Source organism: Camelus dromedarius, chromosome 32 (assembly GCF_036321535.1).
Source record: "Camelus dromedarius isolate mCamDro1 chromosome 32, mCamDro1.pat, whole genome shotgun sequence".
Lineage (NCBI taxonomy): Eukaryota > Metazoa > Chordata > Mammalia > Artiodactyla > Camelidae > Camelus > Camelus dromedarius.
The window spans coordinates 11,465,957-11,484,242 of record NC_087467.1 but is presented as its reverse complement, the minus strand read 5'-3'; the positions used below and the strand labels follow the sequence as shown (position 1 = coordinate 11,484,242).

The 18,286-nt window shown below is 41.4% G+C and overlaps 1 protein-coding gene across 1 annotated transcript in view; it reads right to left on the bottom strand.

Moving 5' to 3' along the window:
• The window catches only part of CDH2 (cadherin 2), a 194,193-nt gene that overhangs the window by 31,238 nt on the left and 144,669 nt on the right, over nucleotides 1-18,286 (bottom strand). The window contains exons 6-11 of the mRNA XM_031439018.2: nucleotides 17,521-17,665; nucleotides 14,663-14,835; nucleotides 6,621-6,758; nucleotides 5,750-5,935; nucleotides 3,417-3,670; nucleotides 1,586-1,728 (exon numbers count right to left, since the gene is read on the bottom strand). Coding sequence (XP_031294878.1) covers nucleotides 1,586-1,728; nucleotides 3,417-3,670; nucleotides 5,750-5,935; nucleotides 6,621-6,758; nucleotides 14,663-14,835; nucleotides 17,521-17,665 — 1,039 coding nt within the window. The remainder of the gene's footprint in view (nucleotides 1-1,585; nucleotides 1,729-3,416; nucleotides 3,671-5,749; nucleotides 5,936-6,620; nucleotides 6,759-14,662; nucleotides 14,836-17,520; nucleotides 17,666-18,286) is intronic.

The following is an 18,286-nucleotide window of genomic DNA, read 5'->3' as shown; positions in this document are numbered from 1 at the left end:
AAGGCCCCGAGACTATATAACAGCTTGCCCAGTCACTAAGGAGCAGACCTGGGGCTCCGAATCCAGCCTTGCGACTTACAGTCAAGTGCATTTGCAAAGCATCACAGCTACATGGGTTTAACCGCTCGCTTCTCTCTCATATTAAGCACCCTTTCAATTAGAAAACAATCCACGTCAGTGAATGAAAAATCCGGTTGTAACTCACCACCAACATATATACATGTAATTTGATAGCTCTTTAAATCTCACCATAAGGGTGCAAGATATATTGCTTTAAGTTTCACTGTGGGGAAAGCTACCACTTACATATGGCAAGAAAGCATAAAACAGACACTAATGCTGTGCTTTGATGTGAAATGGGGCAGAAGCCGCTCCCACCAAGTTTCAAGCCTACATCTTTGAACAGCAGGTCTCATATTAGAAAGGATAAGAAATATTGCTTTGGCCCTGTCACCTCGTAGATTTATGACAGATAATGATCTAATTGAATCTTATTATACAGGATTCGGAAAGCTTCTTTGAAACTGTTCTTATCAAAAGTGTTGATAGGACAACATTTTTCAAACTACACGTCTCGGCCACCAAACAGAAAAGCCGGCTATTTTTATTAGATGCTAACATTCATAGTCCAGTACTGAAATGGTTTTAAAATAGGGTTGCAATTCAGTTTTCAAACTATTAACACATAATAGAAATATTTATTTGAGTGTTTAGTTTGTGCCAGACACTGTTTTAAAAGCTTTACAGATCTAAGCCATTTTATCTTCTCCTGTACACTGTGAGTTAAGGATACTGCTACCATTATGCTTATTTAACAGAAAAAGGAAATGGACAGATTTTAAACTTTGTGGCCAGGCTTGCAGTTAAAAAGTGGTTAGAGCTGGAGTTTGAGCCCAGGAGGTCAGGTAGAGTCTCAAAGCTTTCGTCTTAGACCACGTCATACTGAGAGCTAAACCAAGTCCAAAACCAGGTTTACATAAGTCATTTTTATCTTATATATTTAAAAAACAGTGCTATCTATTCATCTCAGCCATTTAGAATCCAGCAGAGACCTCCAAAGGAAAAAAAAAGTGCTAAACTATGTTTCAAAACCAACATAGAAAAAGCTTGTGGACTCAATTATTTCAATTTATGCACGAAATTAAGAGTTTCCTGGCCCATGGCAGATTAGAGGCAGAGAATTAGAAAGAGGAAAAATGCTGGAGACAGACAAATTTATGGCAGCAAATACACTGACTAGAAGCAATATAAAAAGACCACCTTGAAACACACAGTGTCCGGGCCAGTGAGGCATCAAGGTGCAGCAGGGCAGAGAAATCACAAAAGCTTGTGACCACAATACTAGACAGACTGCCATGGAGAGTGTAAGGACACTGGGAACATTCATTACAGAAGACAGAGAATATATCATGGAAAGCCCAGAGGGAACAGATAATAGGAACTGGGGCCTTAGAGGAATGAAGGTCAGTTTTCGAGACAATTGGGTTTCGTAGAAAACCTCATTTCCTGATGGTGCGTTCCTGATGAGGAACATGTCGCTTTAACAACATCCAGGATAATACAGTGACTGCATTCAATTACGTACCATTGTCAGAAGCAAGGAAAGTAGCATTGTATATATTGTTTTTCACATTGGGTGATTCTCTGTCCAAAACAGCAATTGTAGTTATCTGCCCATTCACAGGATCTATTTTTAGCCAATTGGCAGGATCAGATAATTTTGTGTATCTACAAAATGAAAGCACAACAAGTTAAATTTTTCTGACACAAAACTTAATAAATAAAACCTCTTTTACAGGTTTGGTTCCAAATGCAACCAGCTCATTAATGTGCATTTTTGTAGATGACGGTTGGACAGACAGCTTTTACGTGGGCAAGTATTTCTGTGCCAGTGGCGTGAGGAGGCCCGTGAGGGTTATGTGCTGCAGGAGCAGACATGTGGTAGACAGCAGACAGGAGTTGGAGGGGAAAGACCAGGAGCCCAGTCTCTCGACTGTGTGTTGGGATTAAGGCAGATTTCACAGGTCGCATTTTAAGCTCTTAACTAGTTCAAAGGACAAGACAGCAATGATGCAGATAAGATAGCTCAAATATACCACCTAAATGAGCATTAGCCCTAACGTACAGGACTTACGAGACATTATAAGAGAGGTTGAATTTTCTACCACGGGACACTTCCAAAATGTTTACCACCTTCTCCTAGTGGAGATGAGGTCACAGCGGGGAGACCCCCATCACCTCATTCCTTCGAGGATTTCCCACCTGGAATAAGCCTCAGAATTACACTCTTCATAAAATGTGGGTTCGAGATTTGCAGATACTAACTACTATGTATAAAATAGATAAACAACAAGGTCGTACTGTACAGCACAGGGGACTATATTCAATAGCTTGTAGTAACCTATAATGAAAAAGAATATGAAAAGGAACACGTTTATGTATATGTATGGCTGAAACTTTGTGTTGTACACCAGAAACTGACACACTGTAAACTGACTACACTTCAATTAAAAAAAAAGGAAAAAAAGAATTATACTCTTTAAGGGAAGTCCCACGGTCTGAGTCTGAATGAAGCAGCTTTATCTGCTTTATTAGCTCAACCTCCTTTTTCGTTTGGGGAAGGGGTGAGCTTTTCAAGCTTGGATAGCCCATATACAAATTGGAAAACATATCCTACGTTTGGAGAGGCCAAAAGTTGGAGGAGTTCAATACACCTATTAATTAGCTATTTATCTATCTTGATTTCAACGTAAGGAGAAGTGGAGAAGATATGCAGTCACCTGTCAGCATTTCTCAAAGAAGTTAAATAAAGTATGAGCTAATTTAAAAAATTATCATCACCAGCAATGGGTGAGAGTCGTGTGGGGTACGCTCTGCCAACCATCTACTCTCTCATCGGGAAGGATAAATGAGATTCTGCTGAGGTTGGAAATCTTTACAGATATGCTTTGTAAGTCCTATAACCACTGTACAGGTGAGGGATGAAAATAATTAGCGCTTATGTCTTGGTTTCGGCATGAGTTTCCTTCTCTTCCTGATGGATGGAGTAGAGAGAAATGTTATGTAAGCTCCTAAGAGAGTCCCCCAGTTTATGCACAGGGGAAGCTTTTAGTGATGTTTGGTATAAAAGCACAGGCTAAATTATTATTAAAGATTGAAAAAAGGAAAGAGGACAGAAGAAGAGACGCAGAGAGCTTTTGTTTCAATAAAATAATACACTGGTAGCTCCATTCTTCTATTTCCTTTCTAATATACTCATTGATCTACTGATGAAACCTCACCAAACAATTAAAAATCATCTTGTAATAAGTAGCTTGGGTTCCAATGATAATTTTGCACTTAAAAGGTAAATACATTTTATGCACAGCGTGGAACATAGTGTAAATTACAAAAACACCATAAGCGGCATTTGATACCTAATATTTTGCTGCATATATCGATCTGGGTCCTGAGCTGTAAACGTTGTTAACATGGTGCCGGCGTGAAGGCCTTCTTCTTGGCGAATGATCTTGGGATTTGGGGCAAAATAAGGGTTTTCATTCACATCGATAACTGTGACAGACACAGTCGCAGTTGACTGAGGCGGGTGTTGAATACCCTTGGCTAACGGCACTTGATTTTCTGCAGCGACAGTAAGGACAAACATCCTATTTGTTTCAAAGTCGATTGGCTGGAAAGATAAAAAAAAATTATTTTTTAAAGGGGAAACTATATTTTTGCAGGAAATCAGAATATCTGCATTCTGTAGTTTAGTCTTCTATCAACTCCATTTCTAAAACCTCAATTTTTCATTCACTGCCCTATAGGTTCCTCTCATATTTCTGGAAAACAAGCAGTAGCCTGGCCAATGATTGACGTATTTATCACTCAGATAAGGTATTTTATACATCTTGGGCATTTCAAAGATTCATGTTCACAAAATAATGCATACTACTATTGCATTGTGCATTTATTTAGCTACATCTAAGAACCTGATTATTCTTAAGAACAGCATTGTTGACCAAAAATAAAAAACACTAAGTAAGCTGGGATCAAGTGGGAACACTGTGGTCTAGACTGTACTCTCAGACGTTGGACCCAAGACCGTTCCTCCTCCAGGATAGCTTTTACCAGTCCGCGATGAAGTGGAAAAAACAAAAACTAGAAAATGTCATTTTTTTCATAAAGCTAAACTCATACTATTTAAAAGCATCCTTCATAATTTAAAGTGAACATTTTAAGGTACACACATGTAAGGGGAAGGTACAGCTCAGTAGTAGAGTGTGTGCTTAGCATGCACAAGGTCCTGGGTTCAATCCCCACTACTTCGGTTAAAATGAATAAATAAATAAACCTAGTTGCCTCCCCTCCTCCCCCAAAATAAAATAAATAAAGTACACACACATACACACTTCAAAAAAAAATCATAGTGTTTGTATGTAGGTGGGAGGAATTTTTGTCTCCTCTGTAGTTAGCAAACTAAAGGGCTGAAGCTAACGAGAAAGCCATGTAACTGGCACACACCGCACCAGTGTTTCAACCTGCACCACTTCCTCAAATCTTCATAGTGTTTTTTTTTTTTCTGACTCTAAAATCCCCAATTCAACTTCCCTTTCTGAATTATTTTAAACAAGACAGTGTGTGCTTAGCATGCACAAGGTCCTGGGTTCAATCCCCACTACTACAGAAAATAAGACAGAATTCTTTTGAGTGAGTGATTACCTTAGCCACATGAAACGTCCCTGACAACACTTCTTTATGCTGAGGGCTAAGACCCTGGATGTGTATTAAGCTTATTTATCCGTCAGAACAGCATTAAGACTTAGGTCCAGTTGCCATCCTCACTCTCCGTGTGAGGAGCCCGAGGTCTACAGAACCTGCCTTGGCGACGCCACGACTGAGGGCAGAGCTTGGATTCACAGAGGGTCTTGCTCTTGATCCCCGTGTAGTGTCTGGAGAATTTCTAAACCCCACCTTGTGGGGGAAATTACCATTCTACTCCTGCACAGCTGACCCCTCAGTGTGCCTCTCTATCTACAGCCAAAATTTGGGTTCACGTACAAACCAAGACTGTTGGGATGGGAGGCAAGGTAGCAAATCTCTGCCCTGGGTGCTAAAAAGAAGAGACGGTCACTGTAAAGGGCTTTGCGTTCGGTGCTGTCTGTTACAGTTGACGTTAACATCCCTTTTTCTGCTAGCATTCAGTAGTTTGGTTTTACTTTCTGACAATTAAAGATCAGAAGAATCAATTTCTTAAAGTCTTGAAAACAGCATTTAAGAACAGCAATGTAAATTCAAAACCTTTTCAAAGCGCAGGCCCTCCTCTTGCCTGCTCATCCCATTTTTACTTTCGTGATATTTTCTGCTTTGTTCCCTGAGCTGATATTGTAACTGCAGCCCGTAGGTATGAGAAAAGTAGGTGCGAGGCATCGTTCCTAATGGCTTTCAACTGGTGATTAAACCAAGATGTGGCATCACGAACCCATCCACGCCACTGACAGTTAACACCTTTGGAGGCTGTCCTGTCTTCAGATTCTTAAAACTGCCCACAGAGATTCAAAAACAATCATATTCCAGGGATAATGTGAGAACAGCAATGTTGGCTTTGATGTCAACATAACCAAAAAGTAACACACGTGACTTCCCCAAATCCATCAACTCCAGACTTAGAGACGGCTGAAGGGAAGAAGTCCTAAGATTCAGTAACACACTAAGGGGTAGGGGGCATATACTGGTGACTGCAGGGTGGCTGTCAGATCATCGCACTTACCTTTACCACCGTGACTAAGCCGTCGTTGCTGTTGGGGTCGGTCTGAATGGCAAACCGGCCGGTGGGATCCCCGCCGCTGATTCTGTACACGGCGTTCCAGGCCGGCGTGTGGGGCTGATCCTTATCTGTCACAGTCAGATTAGCCACTATGACGTCGACCCTGTTCTCAGGGACCTCGCCATAGAACTACAAGAAAAGACAAAGCGCAGTCAGAGGAGCGGCGGGGACCACTGAAGGACAGCGTGTCTTTATGACCGCACCGCCCCGATTTTAGTGCCGCATTAAATCTTTATTAGCCACACTAAACAGGGAGATTAGTAATGCAGGTAGTCACAGCGTTTATGTCTGACTTTAAAAATACTGTAACTTTTTCCGGCAGGCAAAATTTGTTTTTGCAAATAATGTTACAGTTTCATTAATATTAAAATTAGCATCCTCCTTGTGAGTAGCTGGGTGATTAATTGGGGGGTGGGGAGGTCGGAGGAAAGGACTTGTCTGATGGAAATCATTTGAGTCAAGAGATCATAATTATATGCTGACCAAGTGGCATACATCAGTCATGTAGTTCATGTGCCTGAAGATATTTATAAATATTTAGTCGTCACAGCACAATCCTTTTTTTAGGGCATTTCTTCCAGGCAGCGTGTTTTAACAACTTCATTAGTGGACTTGGAGAGGGCGAAAAAACAAATTACTTTGGCGCTTTATTTAAAAACCCTGGTGGACGGGACAGAAAACGTTGGCATCGGTACCCATTCTAGAACGAGGAGAAACAAGTTCCAGCTCTACTTAACGCATTTATTATTCATGACAAAAGTTCTCAGTCATGGACCACAGGTGGAGAGTTCCATGAGTGCCAGTCCGTACTTACTGTCATGGCAGTAAACTCTGGGGGATTGTCGTTGACATCTGTCACCGTGATGACAGCCGTGGCTGTGTTTGAAAGGCCATACGTGGGATTGCCTTCCATGTCTGTAGCCTGAATTATTAACGTATACTGCTGCACTTTCTAGAAAGACACAGATAACAACCTAAATGAAACTAATTCCTCAAGAAGACATAACAGTTGCTCTGCAAATGGCTCTTTATTACACACAGAAAGCACAGCATTATTCACTCTGATGAACATTACTCGAAATTTCCCAAGTGGAGTTTCCTTTAACTTGTGAAGCGCAGGTCTGCTCCTTGTCTGGAGAGACTTAACTATATGTTTTCACCTCTACTGGCGGCAAGGAAGGGAAAGCATGGCAGATGTGTGAAATTCACTGCTAAGCTGAAACTTCCATATGGTTCCAGCCTTTCCTCTTCTTCTGAACGTCACAACATTGTCATCAGCATTCAGGTCATGTGGTTTGTATTTACTTTCTCCTATGTTAACATCCACCCGGTTTAGGATACGCAAGACAATACAGAAACGTGAGAGGGAGAAGAAAGCATATATAATTCATCAAGTGTATATATGCTTTCCTTTTATATATTCTTCTATGTGTTCTTTCTAAGACAACAAGTTTGATACCATAGTTTCTTCTAATTTCCATTAGTTACACTATTCATAACTACGGGGGAGAGATACATTCTTAGATGTATCCAAAACGAAGGAAAGGGTTTATGTTTCTCTCTTTCATTTTGGAACACAGTAGGTATTTAATAGTTGTATACTCAACTGACTGCTATTTGGACATAAAACTCACTGTATCCACAGACCTATAATAAATATGGATACATTTTCATATAGATGGTTAATATCAAATAAGCATCACTGCTTTCAAATTTCAGATTGAACTTTCTTTTAAAATTGAAGTATAGTTTACAATGTTGTGTTCATTTCTGGCGTACAGCACAATGTTTCAGTTATATACATTCCTTTTCCTATTCTTTTTCATGATAGACTGTTGTAAGATACTGAATATAGGTCCCTGTGCTATACAGCAGGACCCTGTTGTTTATTTACAGGTTGAACTTTTTAAAGCGGGGGGGGGGGGGGGAGCCAAATTCAGTTGTAATGTATCTGAGAGAAAATCCTGGGACTGCGAATTCTGCAGCCCTAGCTGACTAGGTTTTGTATCAGGAAAATCTAAACAAAATGAGTACCTCAAATCATTTGAATTCTCCGTGGAAATTGGCACAGATAAAAAAATACTGATCTTTGAAAAATGTTACAACAGCTTGAACAAAAAAACTCACTGCTTCATACAAAAATGAACAGTCACTGCAAAGAGTAGTTTACCCCAATTCTAAATATAGCCAACGTTATGAATGGCCGTGCTTGAGGGGTTTCTGGAGCTTGGCGAGAACAGACACAAATTGCAGCCTTGGCTTTAGTTGTTTGTGGGAAGGGCGCGGCCAACAGAAGAGTAGGAGGGAAAGGCAAACGCCACACACTTGATTTTCAGTCTCTGTCCACCCAGATGCCAATCTCTGCCAGTTATTTATTTCAGTTTCTTTGTGTCTTTTGAAAAGGAAAAAAAATACCCCTCTTCTTTGAATTGGAAAAAAAAAAAACAAACCATGAAACAAAGGGATAGTGCTGGTTGAGCCATTTTAATTTTTAACCTGGAACACCTGGCCATCACTTATGTAGGCTAAAATATTTCTCAATGGTTCCCTTTCCCCAATCAACAGTGTCATTTCAGCTTAATGCTTTCACGGTAAGCGAGAGAATTTTGTAGGGCGTTCAGTTCAGACCTCCCAGCTGAAAATCATGAACATAAAAATTTGCTACGACTTTGAAATGCCCATTTTTGTTGGTTGCTATTTGCAGAAACAGATGAAGAGTCTCCAAAAAGAAAAAAAAAATAAGAGTTTTTAAAAGAAGATTAAAAAAAATGGACATAGATATTATTTGGAGATACAATTCTCTGTTAATGTCTACTTTAACAAAGGTCTTTAGAGTTATACAAACATAATACGTACAATTTTCCACTGAGCTGAAATACTGGGATCAGTTGCTAATACCTGAAGTTTCCTACTGTTTCACACTAGCCTGGAGAGCTCTAGGTTACAAAAGAACAGTGTTATCTCTAAAAGACAATGTATCTTTAAGTAAAAAAAAAACAAAACAAAACCAAAAAACAAAAAATCTAAACCAGAAACCCTCCCAAAACTAACCTGGTAAACAATCTAATCTCCATTTTTAAGTGCCTGGTTGGTAAAATGCTTTTCCATTTAGTAAGGAAGACACGACAGCCTATGTTTTAGGCGACCCAACTATTTAGAGCTTCTTGCCTAATTTAGTCATTGGGCATCTGGTTCTGAATGACTGACATTTAAATTTCATAAGAATCTGACTTCCCACCCTCATCGTCCCACATCTGATCAAAGGGACTTGGCTTAAAAACATTCCCTCACTTTCTTTTCTAGAAAGGATACAATCTTAACCCCTCTGCTTGCTGTCAGTCTATCCATCTCTGCGACTCACCCACCTTCCCAAAGCTGTCCCCTTCCATTCCCTTACTTCCTACCTTGAGCTGTTTATCTGTCTTCAAATGCCGACCACATCCCAGTGCCACTGCATCTGGCATCTCCCTCTGCCTGGACCAGTGATTCTCAACTGGGGCAATTTTGCCTCCCCCAACCCCAAGGGACATCTATCAATATCCTGAGACATTTCTGGTTGCCAGGGCAGTGCTACTGATACCTAAAGGGGAGAGGCCACAGATGCTATTAAACACCCTTCGATGCACAGGACTTGCCCCCACAACAGAGATTTATCAGATCCAAAATGTGGAGAAACCCTGGCCTAGCATACGCATCCTCCTGTATCTGAGCCTGGCAAACACGGAGCTGAAAAGTCACTGCAGAGGTGACTTCAGAGAGTCCTTGAGGCGAGGTGTCTGCCTACTCAGGACACACCTCTATCACTGTTTCTAGTATACAAGACTGTTATCAGTCCATCCGTCGGTCCATCCTCCCTGGCTATGCTCATACGCCCCTCCCCAGGGTCACCGCTTTGCAGGCGTTGGTGTCCCTGCTATGTACATACAGCACAGTGTCTGACAGAGTAAGCAAGCAATAAATGCTTTTAAATTTGTGGTTGGATGGAAGAATGTATGAGAAACCTTGGGCCTTGCATTACATTATAAAAATCATTTCAGGTTTGGGGAAAACCATCTTTTTATTTACATGGCTCGCTATCATTTATTTATTAAAGATACATATCCTGAGAGCATAAACTAGCTCACTGTTTCCCAAACTACTAAACTGACTCATATACCATCTTCCCAGTTCTGCCGCAGCCTCCTATTTCTATACCATGAATCAATGACTATTCATCTTGGCATTAACTCTCTTTTAAAAAACAATTTATTGTAAAGGTACTGTAAATGGAAAACTAGCATCACTTGTCATAAATATAACTGTAAAAATAAACACAATACAACGCTTGTGCTCTGACCATCTCTACTTGACGGAGTAGCATCTAAAAGACCTGAGGTCTCTGGTTTTCCCTGGAGGCTTCCCCACGTGTATCGGTGAAGATCCTTCCATGTGGGCGCCATACTTCCGAAACACTGAACTAGATGGCCAGAAGTGAATGAAGAGGTGAGGACATTCAATCATCCATTTGGCAAACATTTATTAATGAATGTCCATTAGATGCCAGGTGATAGAGTTAGTTTACCTGGATAAAATAATGAGCAGAACCAGAGATGGCCTTGCTGCCACCGAGTGGTAAGGACAAATATTAATGCGTCACAGGACCAAATGTGCAACGCAACCACAGTAAGAGAGGAGGAAGTGGGGAAGGAACTTCTAATAGTGATATCTGGACCAGTCCTCAAAGCCTGGAGGGAGGGACAAATGGATGCAAGATGCACTTTTTGGGTAAAACGAGAGGAACCTGATGACTAAATAGGTCAGTGGATGGATGGCAGTGCCCAGCAGAGGGCAGCAGACCAGGAGCCTGGGAGACTGGGGGAGGAGGCACTGCTCACATGAAACAGGAAGTCCATCAGCAATCACAGATTTAGGAAGACGACAGGCTGGCTTTTGGATGCACAAGTGAGTGGTACCGTCATGAGAACTTAGTGCGGGTTTGTGACCCTGTTCAAATTCTTAAATGCAAAGCCCCAGTTCCCTTGTCTGTGAAATGGAGCTGACAGTACCACCCACCTTGTAAGTATGTAAGTTAAAACCTTTTTGAATGCTTGCTGAATGCCAGCACTGTTCTAAGGGCCTTGATAATAAAAAAAAAAATTCTTGAGACAGAGCACTATGTACCAGACACAGTGCTGAGCACTATGCACGGTCTCATTTAGTCCTCAAAATAAGCCGATAAGGCACATGGACTGTTTTTAATCCCCATTTTACAGATAAGGAAACCAAGGCTTGCCCACGGACACTTAGCTGTAAGACGCAGAGAAAAGATTTGAATCCAGGTCTCTCTGAGTCCACAGCCTGCGCCATTAGTTGCTCTGCGATAGTAGTGCCCTTCAAGAAAGTGAGAGGATCTGCACGGGGTGAGGGCATCTGAGCGGGGCAGGCGGGCGGAAAGCCAGAGTCCGAGGAGACGAGGAAGGCAGAGGAGTGGCGTGTGACTGTGGGCTGCCCTTCTGAAGAGTCTGGTGTTGACAGGAAGGAGAGAATCTAACAACTTGAACATTTCTTCCAGGTTCCTATTCGAGGTGAAAAGAAGAGGAACGCATCGAGCTCACCGAATACTGGGAGCTGGAAGGCAGATATGATGTCCACGTGACATCGTCTTTGTGTGGCTAGAGGAACGCAGGCTACCGTGGGTGCCCAGGGGATGGGTTGAGGACCTGCTCTCTGAGAACGAGGATCAGTCTGCTCTACAGAGAAGTGGGAAAAGAATCTTCAAGCAGAGGAAACAAGGGACATAGAATAACAGAGAAGATCAGATCTGTACAAGGAATGGCATGTGCTAGTATGGGTGGAGGGCATCGCTGGCTCAGAGCAGGAGGGAAGAATTCTAGGTCAGACCAGATAGCAAGGCTTTGGGACCAGTGTCTTAGAGGGTTTGGAGTGTCACATTAAAGAGCTGTGATTTCATGCTGTGGGTCGTGGAGAATCCTTTGACCAAAGGGGACACTCAGCATGTTTGTAGATTATGAAGGAACCCACGGGGTTTGCAGGACGGAACCGGCAGAGAAGGGAAGACCCAGACAACAGAAAACAGGAGAACATTCCTCCAGGACAGAACAGGGAATTGAGGGCACAAGTGACCGTATATCTAGCTTGGAAAACAGGTAATTTTTTTTTCTCACTTTGCCATAGAGTGGTGGTGTTCACCCACTAGATGCTCAGAATGGATTTTTGATGGCGGCGGGGAAAACGAGAGCTAACTGTACTGGACGCTGTGCTGAATGCTTTATGCGGCATGCTGTGTAATCCTTACCATCATCCCATGAAGTACATATAATGTTATTCCCCCCGCTGACAGATGGGGAATACACTGAAAGTCCAATAGCCCATAACAGGCAAAACCAGAATTACTCAAACCGAGTGAAGCAGAGGGTCATTTCATCAGTAGTCCTGACCACAAAGGGCAGGAGATGGACATGAAAAAGCTGGAGAAATGGAGACAATGCCAGGAATGGGCACCACCAAGTCATGCAATGAAAAGTCAGGTGGAGACAAAAAAAATTGAGGACCGGCAGGTGTGGTGGGTACCACTTTAGGTCTGGAGAACCTCAAGAATTGGAATTTTATTTTTTTTTAACCAGGAGATGAAACGAAAAGAAAAAGCTGAATCCCCATAAACATTTCAATGATTAGAAGTTTAGTCACTTAAAGGTGTCACCCATCCTGGGAGGATGACGACGGAAATGACTTTGGACAGAAAGAAACCCATGAAGTCTAATGGAAGGAAAAGCATCCCCAGCCTGCATGAGGCCTGGAGAAGTCAGAGTCATTTATCCCCGGCCTCGGGCAGAGATGACCACAAACCACCTAAGATAGATACATTTTCTCATGTTAAATGACTTTCAGAAAAAGAAGGTTTTCTTCCCATAATTTTTCCTTGTAATTCAATGTTGTGTTTAATAATTTCACTCTCAGGAAGCTATTCCTCATCCTGTCTTGAACCTGAGACTCTACAGGTTCGAATCCAGAGGGTGATCTCGAGCTGCTCTGTGCACCGTGGGGCAGACAACCACAACTCCAGCCTGACTTCTGGCTTTCACCCTCTGAACTCAATACAGTCTCCTGGATTGTTCAATATGGTTGGTTTACTTTGGTCAAACTGTCTTTCCTTCTTTCTGCCTCTTGCTTGTCAGAAAACAGCCAGGCTAAAGGTGACAGGAGTATTACTGTGGGAAAACAAGATGAAGCCCTATTTCTGAATCTCACGAGAGTGTGAAATGAAAGAGAAACGTTAGGTTTGGGAGATAAGTTATACCTACTTGGTATGTGAGCAACCTGGCCCTCGAGAGAGAATGTTAAAAAAATATATACCATAATCTTCTACAAAATATAGTATTCATGCTGAATTTATTGACATTTAAGAATAGTATTTCATATAGTAATGGAAGAGGTGAAAAGACATACAGTTCCGAATATCACTGAGCTAAACGTACTACTGCAAAAACTAAATTTCAACAACCTCTGGTGCAAAATAGTCCTAGAGAAAGGACCGTTGACACCTCAGAGTTCACAGGCACAACGTAGTAGACGTACATCTGACTCCTAAGAAAAACTCTCATCTCAGCTGTGAATTAAGCAATCTTGATTGGCTCATATTACTTTATTAAAGTGTTGCTAGCACTATCTTGCGTATATAATGAATTACAGTAGCAGCGTTTTCTTCGATCCAGTTCAAGTGAATGCTACTTTACTAAGGAAAATACAGCATCATAAAAACCAACTCCTAAAATCCTTGTCAATGACATTTATTACAGTAGGTATAACGTTTCCTTTTGACGTATATAATATGAGGTCTCATTACTACAAGAGCTGGCTCAGCCAGAAATCTCCAAGCACGGGTCTCTACGAGTTGGCAGTTTGGTAACTCTCCCGCCCGATGATTGCTGATGGTCCATAATGACCTTGACAATCGCTAGGAAAATGGTCAGAACAGAATAGAGAAAGGCTGTAAAACAATTCATCAGGGCTGGAGTTTTCAGGAAAGGACGTAAGCAGGGCTTGAATGGCACCATGAAGAACTAGAAGGTTTAAGATCAAGAAAAGTCTGCAAGACATTCCCGGCAGAAGGAATCCCATGGACAAAACCAGCAGGGTACCGGAGCATGGTGGGCTGAGGTCTGTGACGGGAGAGGATCCATCTGGAATCAACTGAGACACCTCTTCCTTCTCAGACTGTGATATAACATCATATTTCAACACAATCAACAGTTTATGCCATTGCAACAAAATATTATGGCCAGAAGTGTGTTCCTCTGCATTTATAACTTTAAAGGCTTGTCAGGATAATGAACGCAGTTATTGATGCTCAAACTTGGTAAATAAATTAATCTGAGAGTTAACAGAAGGAGAGCCTCTCTTCTGCACTAAATCAGGCTAGCCACAGGGGCCACGAAAAACCTCATCACACATGCTCTTTGTGGCCTCTTAAAAGTATGAATGTTAAAAATTATCCTAAACTTATGTCCACTTTATTTGGGCATGGTTTTTAATTTAATTCCTCAAAGAAATCTTTTGGGCCTGAGGGAAAAACGAGAAAATGCCAAGAATTTAAAAAATTAGACACCAGAGCGTTATTGGCTTTACTTTGCGAATGATCACACTACGTATTACACGGACTAACAAAGATTTATGCAGTATACACGTATCATTTAACCAACTTGCAGGTTCTATAGAAAAGAGTACAACCAATTTCTCAATGAAAATCAACATTCGAATAATACTGTGGATATGTTATTACCTGGAGACAAACTGTATGTGACACTGTGCACGTTTAAGATTAAAAACAAATTCAAATACAGGTTTTGGTTGGCTTACTTCTCTATCAAGTCCAGCTGCCACTGTGATAATGTCACCAGTCTCATTGTTGATTGTAAACATGTTGGGCGAAGGGGTGCTTGGAGCCTGGGACAGGATTCTGTACCTCAGCATCCCATTCAGGGCATTTGGATCATCAGCATCAATAGCAGTGACCGTCATCACGTATGTCCCTAGACACAGGACACACGGAAAGTGAACGACCACCCTTCACTGCAGGACCCCAAACAGAAGGTATCATTACCTTTTCCATCAATTTTAATTTCACTTTTTCAAAACAGACAATCATTTAGACGTGGTTAAAAACACTGCGGATGAGAACAGCTCTCACTTCCAAAACAAAAAAAATATGCAACACGGTTTAGATGCCTGGAAGGAAACTGTTAAACAATTTTACACCTTTATACAGACTCAATTTTTTTCCCCATATACTTCGAGAACAAATTCACTGTATGATTCAAAGAAAGGATCACTTTAGGTCTTTAAATGAAGGCATTTATGTAAAACGCGAATAAGAAGTAACACAGATGACATCTGAGACGCATTTTACGGCCACCGATTCCTTCCCTCGGCCATGTTTTTTCCGTTACGCGGTAACATCTAGAATGACATGCTGGGCAAGATTCTCCACAGTGCCTAAGCCACTTTCAGAAAGCAAGCTGTGTGCGTATCGACACACACTCCGTTTACTGAGGTCCTGAGGAAATCATTCCATGCGTGACTGTTTTGGTAGATCGAATAGGGATTTGGCATCGTGGTTCATTATTTCCTAGGAGATTCAAAGAACACTGTAACAAACTCGGGGACTTCAATCTGTTAGATATTGTGGAAAGGAAGTCTATGAAGCATGAGGATCAAATCAATTCAAACTGGCTAGACAAACTGTAATTTAAGAATAAAAACAAAGGTAGTTACTATTTAAGATGGTTTGTTCCGTGGGATCTTTATGAGAACTGGATTATAAAACGGTCCATCTCCAGCCTATCTTCTTCATAAGGACCCTAAGCTCATTTCTACTTTAGAGCCTTCACAATTGCTATTCTCTTTACATGGTACTTTTTTTTTTTTTGTCCCAGAATTAACTAAGTCTTGCTCACATACTTCAAATCTCTTTTTGGAGCTTGTCCCTTAAATAAGACACTGGATTATGTGCCAATTTGGCTTAGAATTCTTTTCTCAAAACTTCACTGTCCGCTTGCTTTGGTTTGCCTTTTCTTTTCCTCCTCTACAGGAATTTAAGCTCCAGGAAGGCAGGAACGAGCCTGTCACCTCTGTGTCGGGAAGAGCGCTGAGCACCCAGCATGGGCTCTCTAAACATTTGTGGAATGAACGAATTGTTAAAACAGAAAAACACATGTTTCAGAATCTTGAACCAAAATACCACTTACAGTATTGCATTTTGAGTTAACTCAAGATTCATGGCATTATCAAACCTTGCCTAGAAGGATGTTTTCAAACGTACGTACGAAACAGACTCATAAAATGTCTCTATGTTTCATCTCCCGATCACTAAGAGTTGTTTATTTATGGGGGCTTTATGGAAACTCATGGTCAAATGGATAATAAATAAATCTGCAATGGTTTGCTTCTGCCAATCTTTATGAAAAAATCCTTTTAATAAAGTTAGAGGGAAAGACAGACAATGAATGATTTCAAAAAACTCCCCCAAGCAGAAAAGCACAACGTTTATTTATCTTTAGAATATGTGTAGAAGCCTTGTGTTTTAGTAAGGATATGTTTAACATGCTTTGATTTTTCTCTATTTTAAAATACCCAAGGAAGCTACTCTGAAATATGACTCAGAAGGAGCCACAGATGGTCGAACTTCCTGCACAGCTCATGTCTCCCCACCCGGCTACCCCCACCCCCACCTCTGCTTTTCTAAGGATACACACAAGTGTATTTGCACCAGGAAAACGCCACCTTAAGGCACAGTCATTAGATCTATAAACTGGCTTCTGCGTAAACTGGTAGAGATGACAAAGGAAACATACAGCTTAAGTTTAAATGTTGCGGCTTTTTTAAATAACAAAAAATTAAAATACAATTAACCTAGTCTTTCTCGACACCGAATCATCTCAGAGAAGCTGGAGAAGTGTTTCCTTTTACCATTTCTGCACCAGCTGATTTTCTTATTTGCCGGTTTTTCAGACTCGGCCTTTCTGGCTTTGCTCGTCTCCTGTGCCTGAAGTCTACAGAGTTTTCAGTACAAGAACCTAAAATCTTAGTCAAACATCACTTCACAATGGCGAGTGGCTTTCGACCACAGCTGTCTTCTAGGCTGGGTCACTTTCCATGACACTAGTTTAAATACAAGGGCTGCAGAAGATATTAGGGTCACCCTGAAAGTAAATTATCTCACGTAGCCAGAGAACCTCGCTCTCAGCTGTTGCCAAGCCCCCCTCCTGCTCTGTGCTGCCTCATTGCCTGGACCTAGGACACCAAGTATTTGAAGACTCTCCAGTTGTTTAAGGTGCTGCTGTGACGAGTAAGATAAAATCTACACTTAATGAGCAGAAAGCCCCTGTCTTCCGGTGTTCTTTCCAGCTGCACCGCCAGTATCAACCACAGCCAAGTCAAAGGATCCTATAGATTCTATACTATCAAATCAGACACTGTGGCATATATTTTTTCAAAGGTAGAAAAGACTGTCGTGGGCAGTAGAGTGATACTTTCCTGTCTTCTCTCTCCAATGCACTTTTCCTTAAGGTACGGTCCTTTTTTTCCCTAAAAGCATCACGAATAAAAGAAAATGACACTCAAGGCTCACGTGACTTCTCCTTATCTTACTTATAAAATAGGGATGGATTACACTGCATTTCCCCCAGGAATCTCCAAATGAGGATCTCCAGACCTACCGGGCTTTGATCCCTCGGGAACCGTCCCGTTCCAAACCTGGTGTAAGAACTCGGGTCTGTTGTCATTCATATCGATAACGTTGATGACAATGTCAATGGGGTTCTCCACTTGGTTGCCGTTAATATCCACTGCATGTGCCCTCAACTGCAAAAGCAATTAGAAAACAAAACTATTTAACAGGTTTAGGTCTCGGGGGAGAAGATAAAATACACCATCACCACGCTATCAAAATTTCAAGGATGGACTGAGAAGCTGAGAAACAAAAGCTACTTGTCCCATCAAAATTTAAGTCAGTCGACCTCTGTATAATTAAGGGAGATATCATTGCGTGCTATCTGCCAGGCATGGTGCTCAGAGCTTTATGGATTTTAACTCACTTAATCTAGATACAAAAGCGTCAAGTAGGAATGATCAGTATTTGAAGGTGAAGAAACTGAGCTTCAGAAAAGCTAAGTAACTTTATCTACTGACAGAGCCCCCATCCAAAGCCAGCTCTGTCCAGCTCCCAAACCCCTTTGTTAAGTCCAAACAAATGAGTAGGGTAATTAAAAAAGTGGTCCTGGCGAAGAGTCCTCATAGAGATCAAGAGCACAAAAGAAAAGAAGAGAATCTAGAAAGAATTAAAGGAGTACACAAGGAATGGGGACTCTTTTTTTCCCCCTAATTGTAAAACTCACTCATAAACATTATAAGTACATAAGACAGTTGTTCCTCTCCCAAGGTTGAGTTCTCAGTGTTCTAGGTATTCTGCTAGACATTTTATCT